Source organism: Prunus persica, chromosome G2 (assembly GCF_000346465.2).
Source record: "Prunus persica cultivar Lovell chromosome G2, Prunus_persica_NCBIv2, whole genome shotgun sequence".
Lineage (NCBI taxonomy): Eukaryota > Viridiplantae > Streptophyta > Magnoliopsida > Rosales > Rosaceae > Prunus > Prunus persica.
Genome location: NC_034010.1, coordinates 14,671,181 through 14,689,973, shown reverse-complemented (window position 1 = coordinate 14,689,973; position 18,793 = coordinate 14,671,181). Strand labels below are relative to the sequence as shown.

Below are 18,793 nucleotides of genomic sequence, written 5' to 3'. Positions count from 1 at the left end.
CGCTTACTGTAAAACAAATCTAGGTCAATGGACCACACCCAGGGGGTGTTGACCAAAAGCCCTCCGATGCCTAAGTTAGTTAATTGGATCTTAGGAAGATACGACAAAGTAACAAAATGGTTGGAGGTCATCTATCACGGAGAGAGACGGGTGGCCGGAACCATGTGAAGGAGAGAGAGAGAGAGAGAGAGAGTTCTCTAGGGTTTTCAGAATTAAGTTTAGACTTACCTCATGTGTATGTTGTGTAGCCATGTATTTATAGAGCTCGTGCCTTCGAGGGTTTGAAGAATAATCCTTATTTAATCATGATTATTTTTACCCAAAAAATAGGAGATTGGAATTAATCAAGGAGATTTGGTGGAAATCTCTTCCTTGATTTAGGGAAATATTCCCATTTTAAATCAAATATTATCTCCCTAATTAAATAGAATTTAATTAGAATGATTATTTGACCTAGGGAATTTTCCTTTTCCACGTGTCACTCACTCATTGGTCGCTGAAATATTTGTTCCCACAGGGTCGACATTGTAGGTTGGTGCATCTGATCAGATATCAAATCTCACGTTTGAATTTTATTTTTGAGTGATTTTGGCATGTTTTTAGTTATAACATGGTAGAAACGTAAATTAAAATACAAATTAAACAAGCCTTAAAGCCCTTGTGAAGGCCCATTGACCTCAAGCTAACAAAAATTCAAAAACATATGACTAAGCTCAAAACAGAACTAGTCCATTGACTATATCCTTATTATTCTCCATTTTATTTGATTGTTACCAAATTTTCCTAATATTCTAACACTTACAACCATGAATAATTATACATATATACAGAGAGAGAGAGAGAGAGAGAGAGAGAGAGAGAGAGAGAGAGAGAGAGAGAGTGAGAGTGAGGCATGTTAGTGTTCCTTTGATTCTGGTTTATGGAGTTTCAATGGATATGAAAATGAAGAAGGGGATTAAAGTAGAAAGAAAAAATACAAAGATCACAAAGAGAATGAATGTTCTCTCATCTCTCCAGAGAGCAACAGAGAATATTGCTTTCTTACTTCATAAAACAAAACTTTCTCACACACATCGTGCAAGGAATATATCTGTTAGCAGTCATAGCTGGATCATTTTTCTTACATCAAAAAAGATCTCAGCCACACATCTAGATATTTATTAGGATCATCACACATGGCATTGTTTGCCTTACATTCTTGGCCTCACACTTGGCAATAATAAAGCTCAAGTGAATACACAATTAAACTCATAGCTTATTTCACTAATTCTAATCAGCTAGAGACTTACAATTCAACAAGGCAAGTCACAACACTTGATGCGCACTACCTCACAAAAGGAAGTCACAAAAGTAAAAGGCAACACTTGTTCAGTGTTTTCTTGAAACAGAACATGACTAGAATACTTGAAAAAAGGACGACCACAAAGCACAACCTTCTGCCCGCTCAAACGGAAAAGAAGAATAATTTTCAAATATTTAACATACAAAGTGTACGGAGGATATTTTAAAAAAATAATTCTTCCTTTTCACTTTTCCACTAGTATTAAAAACTTGAAAATTAAAAAAATTAAAAAATAAAAATTGTTTCCTTGGCTCGAGCTTTTAAAGCATCTTGATTATCATATATAGAACATCATTGAACACTACAACCTAACTTTAAACTGCAACTTCTAGTAGAAGAACCCATTAAAGCAGCTGAGATGAAAGAGGTTGGTTAGTTAGCTCAAGATGGCCAAAGTAGAGGAGGAAGTCATTGAAGCTCACGTCAAACAACTCCTTTCTCGTATGACTTTGAAAGAGAAGGTCGGCCAGATGACCCAAATCGAGAGCCAGGTCGCCACCCCAGCTGCCATTAAAGACCTCTCCATCGGTACTCTCTCTCTCTATCTGGTATAGATTTTTTTTTTGTCCCATGTCATTGATGGTAGACTTCATGGAGTATATATATTATTATGGTAGGGAGCATATTCAGTGCTCCGGGCAGCTTGCCGGTTGAGAATGCTTCTCCGTCGGACTGGTCGGATATGGTAGATGGGTTTCAGAGGTCAGCGCTGGAGTCTAGGCTTGGCATCCCCCTCATATATGGGACTGATGCGGTTCATGGGAATGGTAATGTGTTTGGTGCCGCCATATTCCCTCACAATGTTGGTCTTGGCGCCACTGGGTTAGTGTGTTTCATTTTTCAAGACTGCTTATTCATTAATGATTCGTTTCTTGATTGGTTTAAATTTTGATGTTTTTGTTTGATCACTAAGAGAATAGTGGAAAAACTATAATTAGATTAAATTTGCAGCACTGACCATTTGGTCTAATGATATAAGGTAATCACAACTTTGTGCTGGAAGAGTTTCTAAGTTCAAATCTGATGAAACACAGTTGTTTGAAACTTGGAATCCTGATTTATGACGACTCAGAATGACAATAAAGGAGAAAAACATAAGAACGAAACAAAAAGAAAAGTCTTGGTAGTCTTCCATTTCCACTAACTTTTGAACTGTGTGTGCGTTTGTGTGTGATAGAGATGCAGATTTGGCTCGAAGGATTGGTGTGGCAACTGCTCTTGAAGCCAGGGCCTGTGGCATTCACTATACTTTTGCTCCCTGTGTGGCTGTAAGTCATTATGGATTCAGTACTCGTTATCTGTTTTAAGTTTAGACTGCAGTTTATCGGATTGCAAAAGTTATGGCGTATCTACTAAAACTTCAAACTCCAAAATTTGTTTCTTTTGTGGAAAAAAAAAAAAATTATACAACCTTTTGGGTCTTTCTTGTTCTTTTTACACTCTTTTAAGCCATGAATTTTGGTAAATTTGTAGCATATAAAACTGTAGGTATAAATGTAAGATAATAAATTGAGGCATGAATTGAATGGGTTTGTGAAGAAATTCACTTGAATGGATTCTGAGTTTGACAGGTGTGCAAAGATCCCAGATGGGGAAGATGCTACGAGAGTTACAGTGAAGACACAGAAATTGTAAGCAAGATGACTTCTATTGTTTCAGGCTTGCAGGGGCAGCCACCCCAGGGATACCCAAAGGGCTACCCTTTTGTAGCAGGAAGGTAGAAAGTGAAAGGAGAGTTATTAGTCAATAATTTTCCATGCATACTTCTTTCATGAAACATATTGCATCTTATCTGAATTTGATAACATGTCTTTAATCATCTTTGTTTCAAATAAAATCAAATAATTATTTTCAAAATTGTATACTAATTGAGGAAAAATCGAGTTCTTGGAGGTTCACAACTTATGCTTACCATGTTCTTGCATTCAAATACTTAAGTCCCATTGGAAGTAATCTCAGATATTTGAACTTTTTCTTACTTTTGTATATTTCAGAAACAACATTATTGCATCTGCCAAGCATTTTGTTGGAGAAGGGGGAACAAAGAAAGGTGTCAATGAGGGCAATAATATATCCTCTTATGACGACTTAGAGAGGATTCATATGCGCCCTTATCTAGACTGTATTTCTCAAGGAGTTTCCACTATTATGGTGTCCTATAACAGCTGGAATGGACAGAGACTACATGGACACAGTTTTCTCCTCACAGAAATCTTGAAAGATAAGCTAGGTTTTAGGGTAAGGAACCCACATAGTCTGCACTATTTCCTACTGGAAAAGAGGGACCGAAGACCTACCCCTACCGATTCCTATTAGTCTCTTCTCAACTAATTATAATCAGTCATTTCGGCATAAAGATAATATTGCATATTGTGATGGACTATATGTTAGAATTTTGATATCCTGAATGCTTCCTAGTCATCAGTAAGATGTAACTGTGCAAACATTTGAATGAACTTCAAGTAACCTTCCATATATTTTATTGGTTTATTCAAAGTGCAGAGTTTCTTTAACATTAAATGTTGTATGTCTAGATAAGCATCATTTTGTACTCTGCTGCAGGGATTTGTGATTTCTGACTGGGATGGAATTGACCAACTTTGTGAACCTGAAGGTTCAAACTATCGTTTATGCATTTCGTTAGCCATTAATGCAGGAATAGACATGGTACATATGAACTCCAAGTTTATAAGCCTAACAATTATTTGCTTTCCTTGATCTTTACTTCCTACATTTGTCTAATTCAGAAGGTATGCAGGTCATGGTTCCTTTCAGATATGAACAATTCATTGAGGAATTAATATATCTTGTGGAATCTGGGGAGATACCAATGTCCAGGATAGATGATGCTGTTGAGAGAATACTAAGAGTGAAGTTTGTTGCTGGTCTTTTTGAACATCCCTTCACTGATACATCTTTGCAGGACATAGTTGGTTGCAAGGTAATTTTCAGAACAGCATGTCTCATTTTCATGTCATTGAAACCGCTACATGTTTTGCATGTTATCATTTGAAAATGGCCCATTGATCATATATTCTGTTTTGAGCATCTTGTACTTATGAAACAGTTTCTATTTCCATGATTCTCGTGCAGATGCACAGAGATTTAGCACGTGAAGCAGTTCGGAGGTCATTGGTTCTTTTTAAAAATGGAAAGGATCCAATGGAACCTTTTCTTCCCTTAGAAAAAAACGCTAAAAGAATACTCGTTGCTGGAACTCATGCCGATGATCTTGGAAATCAGTGTGGAGGGTGGACAGCTACAAAATATGGTAGCAGTGGAAGGATAACAATTGGTATGGAACAGTGTTGCTATTTTTCCACTATTTTTATAACTGAAAGCCTAATTGTTGATTATCATAATCAATGTGACATATTTGTGTGTGTGTGTGTGTATATATATCTTAATAAGATTAGAATTCATTTGCATGCATCATGTTTTCTCAAACAATTTCATTTTTCAAGTTTTGAACCAGAATTTTGCAAACTTTATTTTTGAAAACCATTATAAACAGGTTATAGAAGTTTTTTTTTTTTCTTCATGGCTCAATTTGAAATTGATAGATGGTAAATTTGCATGCTAGTATCTTTTCAATGCCTTAATTGCACATGTGCAACTCACTAATTAGATCATTTACATTTTTAGGGACAACCATCTTGGAAGCTATTAAGAAGGCATTTGGAGATGATACAGAAATCATTTATGAGAAGTATCCCTCGACAGAGACCTTAGCACGGCAAGATATCACTTTCGCGATTGTAGCTGTTGGTGAAGCTGTTAATGTGCAAAATGGTAAACTGATTTAGTATGTAATTGTTGGTTTAGTGTTATACTTAGCTCATAGGCTAAGCTGTCTATAATAGTCAAAACGGTTTGTTAAGTCTCATAGGACTTGACTGGACAGGTGTCATAATCTTACCCATAGTGTAGTTGGATGGTTGAGATTGAAGCTAGGATTTGTCTAGCTCTCTCTCTCTCTTCTAACTGTAATATGAGCTGTGAGTGATACAGCTCGAAAATACACAACAACAAATATACGAAAACGTTTTTACAGAGCATCATTATTCTCTTCACTCTTTTCTTCAATATTCTCAGTATTCCTCCATTTTTATCAGTAGCTTATTAAACACTAACATGGCCTCAGAGCCTAGTTGGGTCTGAATTTCTGGGCGTTGTGACTGTGAGGTTGGGTTTGAATCTCTGAGCAAAAGCTTGTTGTGTGATTCTTGAGCTCAAATCAGTACTCTAGACTAACATGTCTGGATCTGGAGGAGGAGAACTCAGGGCACCCATTTTTAATGGTGAAAATTTTGATTTCTGGCAAATCAAAATGAAAACCATCTTCCGTTCGCACGAGCTGTGGGATCTTGTGGAGAATGGGTACAAAACTCCGACGAAGGAGGCGGAGGAGCTCACGGAGGCAGAGAGGAAGCTGATGCGTGAGAACTTGGTGAAGGACGCTAGAGCTCTGGGTATCATCCAAGGGGCTGTATCAGATCAAATTTTTCCACGAATTGCAACTCAGGAATCTGCAAAGGCTGCGTGGGATATTCTGAAACAAGAATTTGTGGGTGATAAGCAGGTAAGATCTGTGAAACTTCAGGGTCTTAGGCGTGATTTTGAATATACTCGGATGAGTGATAATGAATCTTTGTCTGGATATATTGCTAAGTTGTTTGATCTGATCAACCAAATGAGGAGCTATGGTGAGGATCTGAGCAATCAACGAATTGTTCAGAAACTACTTATTAGTCTGCCTAAGTCCTATGATAGTATTGCAGCTGTGATAGAGAATACAAAAGATTTAGACACTATTGATGCTCAGGATGTTGTTGCCATTTTAAAAGGATATGAACAGAGGCTTGATAGGCATGGTGACAATAGTGCAGAGAAGGCTTTTGCTAGCTTCAACGTTGGATCAAAGGCAACACGGTCTAATGGTCACACCAGTAAGTCTCAGAAGAATGCCAAACCACAGGGGCAGCAATGGGGCAACAAGGGTGATGGAGGTAATAAGTCTAATTCCTCTGTGAAAAATGAGACAGACAACACTGGAAATAAATGCAAATTCTGTGATAAATTGCACTATGGAGAGTGTTGGTTTAAGAACAAGGTCAAGTGTCACAAGTGTAACAAAATTGGGCATATTGCAAAATATTGTCATACAAACAAGGCTGTGCAGCAGGTGAACTTTGCTAATCAGGTTGAAGAAACCGGAAACTTATTCTTTGCTAATCATTCTGGAGAAGTAAAGAAGATGAGTGATGAATGGTACATAGATAGTGGATGTAGCAATCATATGACATCCAGGGAAGACTTGCTTGTAGACATTGTCAGAGGAGTGAAAGCAAAGGTTCAAGTAGGCAATGGAGTTTTAGTTGAAGTGGCAGGAAAAGGGACACTGATCATTGAAACAATGAAGGGTAAGAGGTATATAAAGGAGGTTATGCTTGTACCTAGTCTAGCTGAAAATTTGCTAAGTGTAGGACAGATGACAGAGCATGGCTATTTTCTTGTATTTGGAAATCACAAGGTTGACATCTTCGATGATAGTTCCCTAAGTAACATGGTGGTAAGTGTAAAGCAAAAGGGGAACAGGTGTTTTCCCTTAACTTTCAACACAATCAAGGAGATTGCCTTGAAAACAAATGTGCAAGAATGCTCCAAGGTATGGCACAAGAGGTTTGGGCACTTAAACTTTCGAAGCCTCCAGCTGCTGCAGAGCCAAGCAATGGTATTGGGGCTGCCTGAAATCCAAAATGGTGAAGTGTTGTGCCACGGTTGTGTACTTGGGAAGGGTCACAGGGAGCCATTTCCTAAGGAATCAAAGTGGAGAGCCAAGGAGCCATTAGAATTGATTCATTCAGACTTGTGTGGTCCAATGCAAACAGCAAGCCTAGGTGGAAATAAATATTTTATCACATTCATAGATGATTTTTCAAGGATGTGCTGGGTTTATTTTCTGAGAAATAAGTCCGAGACATTCCATGTGTTCAAGAAATTCAAAGTTATGGTGGAGCTTCAATCCGGATACCATGTGAAGAGGTTGAGGACTGATCGGGGAGGAGAATACATCTCAGCTGATTTTCTTCAGTTTTGTGAAAATCTGGGAATAGAAAGGCAACTCACAGTAGCTTATTCTCCACAGCAAAATGGCGTTGCGGAGAGGAAAAATAGAACCATTGTAGAAATGGCAAAGTGCATGATTCATGACAAGGAGCTTCCCTACACGCTTTGGTGTGAGGCAGTGAATACCTCTGTGTATTTACTTAATAGAAGTCCAACCCGAGCTTTGGAGAATACTACACCTTTTGAGAAGTTTAGTGGGAGAAAGCCTGGAGTTAAACATCTCAAGGTGTTTGGCTCAGTGTGTTACTCACTTATTCCTGGAAAGTTAAGGCATAAGCTAGAAGCAACAAGTGCCATAGGAGTTTTTATTGGTTATGGTACATGTGAGAAGGGATACAGAATATTGAATCCTGCAACTCAGAAGGTTTTGCTTTCAAGGGATGTGGTTTTTGATGAGCATGGCAAATGGGATTGGGAGCAACACAAAGTGAAAGAAATCTGCATTCCACTTCCTGCGGATGAACTCTCAGATATGAGAACAACTGAATCAGAAGAAGAACCTGTTTTCCAAGCACCTGAAACAGAAGAAGAACCTGCAGATGATCCCTCGGTTGATGACACACCTTTGAGGTACAGAAATCTGAGTGAGATCTATGCAAGTTGCCATTCATGCATAGTGGAGCCTGAGAACTTTGATGAAGCTGCACAGGATGAAGCTTGGAAGAAGGCAATGGAAAATGAGATGAACATGATTGAGAAGAATCAGACTTGGGAATTGGTAAATAGACCTTTCAACAAACCTATAATTGGAGTAAAATGGGTGTACAAGACTAAGTTGAACTTGGATGGTTCGATTCAAAAGCATAAAGCTAGACTAGTTGCAAAGGGCTATGCACAAAAGCCCGGAATAGATTATAATGAAACCTTTGCACCAGTGGCAAGGTTGGATACTATACGAACTCTCATTGCCTTGGCTGCAAAGAATAGTTGGAAAATGTATCAATTAGATGTGAAATCAGCTTTTCTGAATGGAGTGCTTCAAGAGGAGGTGTATGTAGAGCAGCCCGATGGTTTTATTGTGCAATGTGAAGAGGATAAAGTGTATAAATTGCACAAAGCCTTGTATGGCTTGAAACAGGCTCCTAGAGCCTGGTATGGAGAAATAGACTCTTATCTCGTGCAATGTGGCTTTAAAAGGAGCACAAGTGAGGCAACATTATATGTTAAAGGCAGGGGAACCTCGGATCTGGTCATAGTATCTATCTATGTGGATGATATAGTCTATACAGGGAATTCTCAAGAACTAATGCAAGATTTCAAGACTGATATGATGCAGAGGTATGAGATGACAGATTTGGGTTTGCTACATCACTTTCTAGGAATGGGAATTATCCAAAGTGAAGACTACATTTTCATACACCAGAAGAAATATGCTTCCACACTTTTGAAAAGGTTTGGTCTGCGGGACTGTAAACCGGTTGGTATTCCTCTTGTACCAGCTGACAAATTGAAGAGAGATGATGAAAGTGGAGCTTCAAATGAAGCTGAATACAGAAAACTAGTGGGAAGTCTACTCTACCTCACTGCAACTAGACCGGATATAATGTATGCTGCTTGTCTGTTGGCTAGATTTATGCATTCCCCCACAAATAAACATTATGGAACTGCCAAGAGGGTACTAAGGTATGTTCAGGGTACACTTGACTTTGGTTTGGAATATAAGAAAGGAGAAGGATCGGTTTTGGTAGGCTTCTGTGACAGTGACTGGTCTGGATCAGAAGATGATATGAAGAGTACATCGGGATATGCTTTTACATTCGGTAGTGGAGTATTCTCTTGGGCATCTGTGAAGCAACAATGTGTTGCTCTATCCACAGCTGAAGCAGAATATGTGAGTGCATCAGAGGCAACTGCACAAGCTACTTGGTTACGGTTTGTGTTAGAAGATTTTGGTGAAATGCAGACTGTGGCAACACCCCTAAACTGTGATAACACCTCAGCCATTGCTATCACCAAGAATCCGATCTTTCATCAGAAAACCAAACACATAAACCGGAGGTATCACTACATCAAAGAAGCTCTACAACAGGGTGTAATCAACTTGATTTATTGTCCTACAAAGGAGCAAGTAGCTGACATCTTCACTAAGGCTTTGGCAAGGGAACAATTCTCTTATCTCAGAGAATTGCTTGGGGTGAAATCAGTTCACAATTTGAAGGGGAGTGTTAATGTGCAAAATGGTAAACTGATTTAGTATGTAATTGTTGGTTTAGTGTTATACTTAGCTCATAGGCTAAGCTGTCTATAATAGTCAAAACGGTTTGTTAAGTCTCATAGGACTTGACTGGACAGGTGTCATAATCTTACCCATAGTGTAGTTGGATGGTTGAGATTGAAGCTAGGATTTGTCTAGCTCTCTCTCTCTCTTCTAACTGTAATATGAGCTGTGAGTGATACAGCTCGAAAATACACAACAACAAATATACGAAAACGTTTTTACAGAGCATCATTATTCTCTTCACTCTTTTCTTCAATATTCTCAGTATTCCTCCATTTTTATCAGTAGCTTATTAAACACTAACAGAAGCTCCATATGCAGAAGGCAAGGGTGACAATTCAAAGCTTGTGATCCCCTTGAATGGAGCTGATATCATAAGCTCAGTTGCTGACAAAATCCCCTCGTTGGTAATTCTGATTTCTGGAAGACCCTTAGTTTTAGAGCCCTGGCTATTGGAAAAGATAGATGCTCTTGTTGCTGCCTGGTTACCTGGTACTGAAGGAGATGGAATTGCAGATGTTATCTTTGGAGATCACGATTTCGAGGGCCAGCTCCCAGTGACATGGTTTAAAAGGGTTGAACAGCTGCCTGTGAATGCTGGAGACAATTCATATGACCCTTTATATCCTCTTGGCTTTGGGCTGGCATGCAATAAGGAGAGATGTTAACACTAAATAATTTGTCACTAGGTTGTTCCCAAGTCTAAGTTTATTGAACTTGTGTAAGCAGAGCAGACCAGATATTCATGAATGAATCCCCCTTGATGCCAAATATGGAGTTATGGGTGACTAGAATAAGAAAGAAAAAATCTACGTCTGTTGTAGGGTGTAGAGATGGTTCATAAGTGGGCTTATTTCTACATAGAGGGGTGTGCTATTATTTGATTTACCTAGGTTGGGCTTGTACAACTGAGCCTATTCAGAACTAGGTTGGAGCCCACTCCAGGCCAAATGTAGATCCGCCTTTGATATTGGATCCATGATATATAAATCCTGTCACCCACTTATATTATAATACGTGGATTAGTAACACCATGGAATAGTGTAATGATCTAAGTAAACAATATTTTTATAGAAAAAATGATCAGGTCCCCAACTATTGCAGAATTAACTTCAACTACTAAGCTTGTACATAGGTTTATCAAGGTATTTATGGATTATTTTTCTGTTTTTGGAAGTTCTTTCTGTAATTGCCTTGAACATTTAACCTTGATGCTTAAGAGACATGTAGAGATTAACTTGACATTGAGCTAGGAGAAGAGCCACTTCATCGTAAGGCAAGGTATTGTTTTGGCACATATTATTTCTAGGTTTTGAAGTTGACAAGGAAAAAATTAATTTAATTGAAAAATTGTTGTCCCTACTTCTGTAAAGGGAGTGCGAAGCTTCTTGGGTCGTGCAAGATTTTATCAAAGATTTATTAAATATTTTTTTTTCAAAATTACTTGCCCCTTGTGCGATTTATTGGCCAAAGATGCTGTTTCTAATTTTGGATAAAAATTGCCTTAATGCCTTCAATACTTTGAAAGAGAAATTAACTATGGCACCTATTATTATGCCTCCTAAGTGGTCGTTACCCTTTGAAATAATGTGTCAAACTTCTGATTATGCCATAGGTGTTGTTCTAGGACAAAGGGTAAATAAAGTGCCTTGTGTTATTCATTATGTGAGTTGCACCGTTAATGATGCTCAAATTTATTATTTTACCATTGAAAAAGAATTACTACTTGTTGTTTTTGCATTGGAGAAACTGCACTCTTATTTAAGTGGCTCTAATAATATTATTACCTATTTTGATCATGCGACATTGAAATATTTGCTAACCAAAAAGGATGTCAAGCCTAGGTTAATTTGGAAATTAAGGACGAAAAAGGGAGCGAGAATGTAGTAGCTGATCACTTATCGTGGTTGGAGCTTGTGCCCGGCCAAGGAATGGGTGGCACCACCAAGGAGGTGGCTGGCTATGGTGATATCCTACCCATCCTCGACGCTTTTCCTCATGAACAACTCTTCTCTGCATGCGCATGGAGAAGAGCCATGGTTTGCAGATATTGGTAATTATTTAGCTAAGGTTAAGCATTATTTTTGCGAGGAACCTTATTTATTTAAGCATTGTCCTGATCAAATAATAAGGCGTTGTGTCCCAAAATCTGAGCAGCAAAGTATATTAAAATTTAGTCATGAATTAAATTGTGGGGGACATTTTGGTGGTAAAAAGACTGCTTTTAAAGTTCTTCAATCTAGATTCCTTTGGCTTACCTTATTCAAAGATACGTGTAATTTTGTTGCTCACTGCGACAGGTACCAAATATATGGGAACATAAGCAAGAGGAGTGAGATGCCGCTCACAAGCAATCTGGTAGTGGTATTATTCAACGTTTGGGGTATAGACTTCATGGGTCCGTCTCCATCATCTTATGGGTACAATTATATCCTTGTCGCTATTGATTACGTGCCTAAGTGGATTGAAACGATTGTGACCAAGACTAGTGATAGCAAAATTGTGATGGGGAGAGTCACTTTTGCAATGAGTCTTTTGATGCATTTGTTGAAAAAGTACAATATCACCCATAAGGTAGCAACTCCTTACCACCCTCAAACATTGGGACAAGTCGAGTTAAGCTACCGGCAAATTAAAACAATCTTGGAGAGGACCGTAGAAACTACAAGAAAAGGATTGGGCATTGCAATCGAATGACGCTCTTTAGGCCTATCGCACAACATATAAGACTCCTATTGGTATGAGCCCATATCGACTTGTTTTTGGCAAGGCTTGCCACTTACCGGTTGAATTGGAGTATAGGGCCTACTGGGCAATTAAGCGACTGAATTTTGAGATGAAGGCTGGAGACATGAGGAAGATGCAAGTGAGTGAACTAGATCAGCTACGGAATGAAGCCTATGAAAATGGGAAGATCTATAAGGAAAGGACCAAGCTTTATCATCATAAAGCGATTCAACTTTACACTGGTTATGAAAGTTTTGCTTTGTAACTCATGTTTGAAGCTTTTTCCAAGTAAACTAAGGTCCAAATGGACGGGTCCATTCACAATGAAGCTAGTGTTTCCTTATGGTATGGTCAAAATTGAGAACAAGAGGATTGGGTATAAGTTTAAAGTCAATGGTAATCGCTTAAAACTTTACTTTGAAGACCCCTCGAGAGTCGTGGATTCGGTACCAATGTTTGCATTCTATCTTTGCCTTGCAATTGAAGGACAATGTTTAGTTTAGGTTTGGGGGTGTGGAATTGACTTTTTTGTGTGTTTTTGTTCATTTTAGCATTTTCCTTTTTAGTTCTCTGTTTTTCTGTCTAAAATAACGTGAGGTTTATGTTTGCTTAAAACTGTCTTTTCTAGTAATGAAGATGAAGATTTGGCCCATGTTTTCTTCTTCAGTTTTTTGTGTTGAATCCATATTGGATTTTTCGTTTGGAAGTTATGATAAAATTTTCACTTAGGGATCTTTTGGTACATCTTGCTTGGAAGTGAAGGAATCTACCTACATTCTTAGTATTTAATTCTTTTCATGAGGTCTATTTTCAGAAATTGAGCTTTTATTTCTTAAAATTCATAAGCGATAATTCTTGATTCTCTATACATAAACTCTATTCTCATATGCATATGCGTGATGAGAAAGTAAGCCTAGTTTCTATATGAAAATAAGAGTGATTCCCTTTGAGGCCTAGAGTTAAGACGAATTCTATCCTTGACATTGAGGTATGGTTGCCTTTAAGCCAAAGTATTTTGAGGTTTGGCTCTACACTTAACACTTGGTGCATTTAATTGAACGACATAATTTTAGTCTTGAGTTAGGCTTCTGCTTACATTGGTTTTTGTTAGTTAGATTAAAGTAGTATTTTAAAGTTTTTGTTTTGCAGAGAGTAAGTGTTTATGAGTATCGTAAATTGTAAATCCTAAGGAGACACAACTCCTCCTACTGGGGATACTTAGAGGTTTAAAGGCTTGTGGCACATGTTTAGTGCCATTGTGATTCCCTACGAAAGTGGCCTAGATTAACTTCTAGTTTTGTTTTCTAACTTGTTTTATTTCTGTTTTGCTCAAGAACTAGAAAAAGATAGGTTTGAGGTATTTGATCACTCTATATTTATGCTTATTTTCTATATTGTATTCCTATGGTTTTTGCTAGTTTCTTCTGTGAAATTGGTCATTTTGATGTGTTTAGTGTGAGTTTTAGAGGAAATCATCCCTAAGGGTGAGTTGGAGCTGAAATGACAGGACCCGCCCCGGAATTTTCCGGAAACCGAAGCGGACCCCGTCTTTGTTCCGACATCTTCCCGATACTGGGCCCACTTATTAAGAAACCGAGACTTTCTACTAAAATTTTAGCAGAGTCTCCCCTGTAATTTAAGCAAACCCAACAAAAAATTTCAACCTGTAACATACATAAAATAAAATCCCAACCAGCAGCATGCTTTCATAATTCAACAAGTCATACTAAAATGGCCTCCGACCTCACAAGTAAAATCTACCATGGGCGATAACAGAGCATCTACTGAATTTAGATTACAAGAACAGTTGAGTAGAAGAAATTACTCAAATCCTAACTAGGAAGATTCACAGTTCGAGCCTCGTACACCACTTGCACGCTTCCTGGAGCGACTACTAGCTGGGGGGCACAAAACAGAAAACATGTGAGTGGACAAAAATCAGATTTGCAGTTAAAAACAATATAGTAACCCCACCATGTAAAAATAATGCTCAAGTCATGCAGGTTCACAATTCAATATTTAATTACTCAAAACATGATTCATTAAAAACTCTTCAAAATACAAATCATCTCCTTCATCAACCCCATTCTCTCAATCTTACAACTTCTGTCAACCCACTGAAAAACTCAAATTCTTCACTCACTCAACTATACATATACATATAAATATACATATATATATAAATATAACTATACATAGCTATACGATATACTCATCACACTACCGCAGGATTTCTAGGTGCTATCCTGCATCTAGGGATGAGCGGTCCAACCAGGAGACGAAACTCCAAAGCTCCCTCACCGGAACATCCAACACCATGTGTAGCTCCGAAACTATGTCCTACGTGCGCAGACTAGATCATCACACATCGGAACATCCAACGCCATGGTGATGACCCTAAACACTATACAGAGTCTTTCCATACGCCGAAACATCCAACACCGCATATGGAAAGTGTCTCACACGCCGGAACATCCAACGCTGCGTGTGAAAAGTCTAATAACTGGAGAAGGTACTTACATAGTGTAATCATACAACTTCTCTCAACAACCCCTCATAATCAAGTTCTTCCACAGCACACTTCAACAACCCAAATATCCCGCCTATAGAGAATATACATATATATAGATACTTCCCCAAATTTCTTATAAAATGCACTCTCAATACCCACAATGCCAAACTCACAATATATTGCCAAGCACTATACAAACATCATATTCAACTCATGAATATAATATATTCAATAAGCCATTAAAACATTATGCAAAAATCTTTCATCAATAAAACCATGCATATGATTGAAAACAAAGTCCACTCACAAATATTCCCACGCTGCCTGACCACGGGAGGGTCCTGCCTACTGAGTACGTGCAGTCGAAACACCTATTTCGAGATACGAACCGTTAATTAATATAAAATTACGTCGAAGCGGAAATCACAAATTAAATGCGTAAATCCCCAAATTCCCAATACGTGCACGTTGAAGAAGATATCCTAAGGTCCGATTACAGGTTTATGAATCGTTCACGATTGTACGGTTATCGCTAACCCGCAAACTTTGCATTATTGAATCGGAACATCCGGGGTTCCAATTCATAATCCGTGAAGTCCCATATGGTCCTAGGAATACCTAGAACAACATATTTTAATTCGGAAAAGATCTAACGGTCGGAACCTATCGAACCCGGATAACGCACAAATTACGAAAATCCGTTCGATAGTCAAACGACATCCAAATTGAGATCTGCGAATTCCTATGCGCTCGTGACAACCTAAGGATCTCATCGAGTTAAATTGCAGCTTCACCAGCCTCGCCCACGCGCCGGCAGCGCCTGGGTGCGTAGAGTAAATTCCGGTGACGGAAAAACTCCACACCCGAGCTCACCCTTCCTAACCTAGCTTCTACTCAAGGTCAGCATCACTTTATTTAACTACGAGAAGGTCCAATTCAGGCGGCAACTGGCCGGAATTTCACTTTGAAATCCGGCCAAAACGTAGGTTTTCTAATCGATTTTCTAGACAACGAATCGGTCCAAACCTATACCACAGTCAGCTAGAACTCGAAAAATGGATGAGAAACCATACCTCACTCACCGAGTTTGGGCGGCGGAGGCGGCGGCCCGACGACGGGAAAGCTCCGGTTTAAACCAGTCGAGTTCGTGGCCGAAGTTCGTGATTTTCGACGGGAAAAACCAGCTAGACTTGATCGGGACGTCGAGGCGAATCGATCGGGACCGGTGGCGTGCCTGGCCGTGGCTGGTGTAGAGAGAACCGAAGAGAGAGAGTGTCGGTGTCGGAGAGAGAGAGAGACTGAGGAGAGAGAGAGTCGAGCGCGCACGAGGAGAGAGAGAGCTGAAGTGAAAAATCTGATTTTTACCAAACTTTTTGAAATATTTACAAGTTTGCCACTGATAATGTTTTGATCGTAATTTTTTCGTTACAACTCCGATTTAAGCCTACCGCGTGTCTACGAATTCGTCTTAGTACCACCTACCCAAAAATATCATTCGTGGTCCCAAAATCCTTCCGGATAAGAAAGTGACCAATTTACCCCTACTCGAAGGGTAAATTCGAAATTTATTTTAAATTAATAAAATAGACATTAATTTTTTGGAGTCGGGGTGTTATAATCTACCCCCCTTATAAAAATTTCGTCCCCGAAATTTACGTACCTGTTAATGGAAGAGATAAGGGTACTTGACCCTCATTTGCGCCTCAGGCTCCCATGTAGCTTCTTCCACGGTTTGGCTTCTCCACAGAACCTTCACTACTGGAATAGATCTGGAGCGCAACATTTGTTCTTTCCTATCCAGGATTTGCATAGGTTGCTCCTCATATGATAAATCTTCTTCTAACTCCACAGGTTGATATTCTAAAATATGAGAAGGGTCTGACATATATTTCCGAAGCATAGATACATGAAATACATCATGGACTCGAGATAGTTCTGCAGTTAATGCAAGTCTATAAGCAACAGGTCTGATGCGTTCAGTAATCTCATAGGGTCCAATATAACGAGGGCTTAACTTCCCACGTTTCCCGAATCTCATCACACCCTTCCAAGGAGATAACTTTAGAAACACCCAATCCCCAACTGCAAATTCAAGATCTTTGGACCTATTATCTGCATAACTCTTCTGTCGGTCCTGTGCGATCTTCAGCTTCTCTTTAATCATCTTCACCTTCTCGGTTGTTGCTTGGATACTATCCACTTTTTCCAATTTCTTATCTCCCACTTCATTCCAACAAATAGGAATCCTACATTGTCTCCCATATAACGCCTCATAAGGAGCCATCTTTATACTCGCATGATAACTGTTATTGTACTCAAATTCCACCAAGGCAAGGTGAGTATCCCATGAATCTTTCATCTGCAGCACACACGACCTCAACATATCCTCCAAAGTCTGGATAGTTCTTTCTGATTGTCCAACAGTCTGTGGGTGAAAAGCTGTGCTAAACTGCAACCTAGTACCCATAGCTTCCTGTAAACACTTCCCGAATCGAGAAGTGAATCGGGCATCCCTGTCCGATACAATGGACACAGGTGCTCCATGTAATCTCACAATCTTGTCCACAAAAAGTTTTGCCAACTTCGTCAGAGAATAAGTTTCCTTGATGGGTAGGAAATGGGCTGACTTGGTGAGTCTGTCAACTATTACCCAAATTCCATCATGTCCCTTGGGAGTACGTGGAAGCTTGAAAACAAAATCCATGATAATGCGTTCCCACTTCCATTCAGGAATTGGAAGTGGTTGCATAAGCCCTGAAGTTTTCTGTCGCTCTGCTTTCACTTGTTGACAAATCAAGCATTTACTTACATACTTAGCAATGTCTCCCTTCATATGCGGCCATGAGTAATATTCCCATAGGGTTCGATACATCTTGGTACTTCCTGGATGCATAGTGTAAGTGGAACAGTGAGCTTCCTCCATGATTTCTCTTTTCAGATAATCATTCCTAGGTACACAGAGGCGAGTTCCTGTTACCAACGCCCCATCTCCCCTTATTGCATAATCTTTCCGTGTACCATTTTCTACTTCTCCCCTTATTCTACAAAGTGTCGGATCTCTCAACTGGGCTACAATTATCCGCTCCACCAGAATGGGTCTCACATGTAAACTAACAAGTATTCCACCCTGTTGAGTCATTTCCAGCTCTACACCTTCCTTCCGTAGTTCCACTAACAACGGAAGATATGCCGTTCTGAGATGAGCCAAACTTCCAGTAGTCTTTCTACTCAATGCATCTGCAACCACATTAGCTCGGCCTGGATGATACTCAATCGTGCAGTCATAATCCTTTATCAATTCCAACCAACGCCGTTGTCTCATATTAAGCTCCCTTTGAGTGAAAAAATACTTGAGGCTTTTGTGATCAGTGAAAATCTGACACGTCTCACCATACAAATAATGCCGCAAAATCTTGAGAGCGAACACTACTGCGGCAAGTTCCAGATCATGAACCGGATAATTCTGCTCATGCTTCTTGAGTTGCCTTGAGGCATAAGCAATCACCCGATCATGTCGCATCAGAACACATCCCAAGCCTTGCAAAGATGCATCACTGTAGATCACAAAGTTTCCTGCATTATCCGAAAGAGCCAAAACGGGTGCGGTGGTTAATCGCTTCTTTAATTCCTGAAAACTTTGTTCACATTCTTCTGTCCACTCAAACGCAACCTCTTTCCTTGTCAACCGTGTGAGAGGTGCTGCTATCGAAGAGAACCCTTCCACAAATCGACGATAGTCACCTGCCAAACCCAGAAAACTCCGTATTTCTGTCACACTGGTGGGTTGTACCCAATTCACAATAGCTTCAACTTTCTATGGATCCACATAAATCCCTTCAGCTGAGATTACATGTCCTAAGAATAC

At 39.2% G+C, this 18,793-nt stretch overlaps 1 protein-coding gene across 2 annotated transcripts; it reads left to right on the top strand.

Annotated features, from left to right (window-relative positions):
* Positions 1,651-13,043, top strand: LOC18786211 (beta-glucosidase BoGH3B). Of its 2 annotated transcripts, none has more exons than XM_020558668.1 (10): positions 1,651-1,870; positions 1,960-2,164; positions 2,520-2,610; positions 2,914-3,059; positions 3,337-3,580; positions 3,905-4,009; positions 4,101-4,283; positions 4,436-4,637; positions 4,988-5,134; positions 11,990-13,043. In XM_020558668.1, exons 1-10 carry the CDS (start codon positions 1,729-1,731, stop codon positions 12,010-12,012), a joined length of 1,488 nt encoding a protein of 495 aa, XP_020414257.1. In that variant the 5' UTR covers positions 1,651-1,728; the 3' UTR covers positions 12,013-13,043. The 2 variants fall into 2 exon arrangements, with proteins under 2 accessions (XP_020414257.1, XP_007220446.2); XM_007220384.2 differs by lacking the exon at positions 11,990-13,043 and adding an exon at positions 10,011-10,865.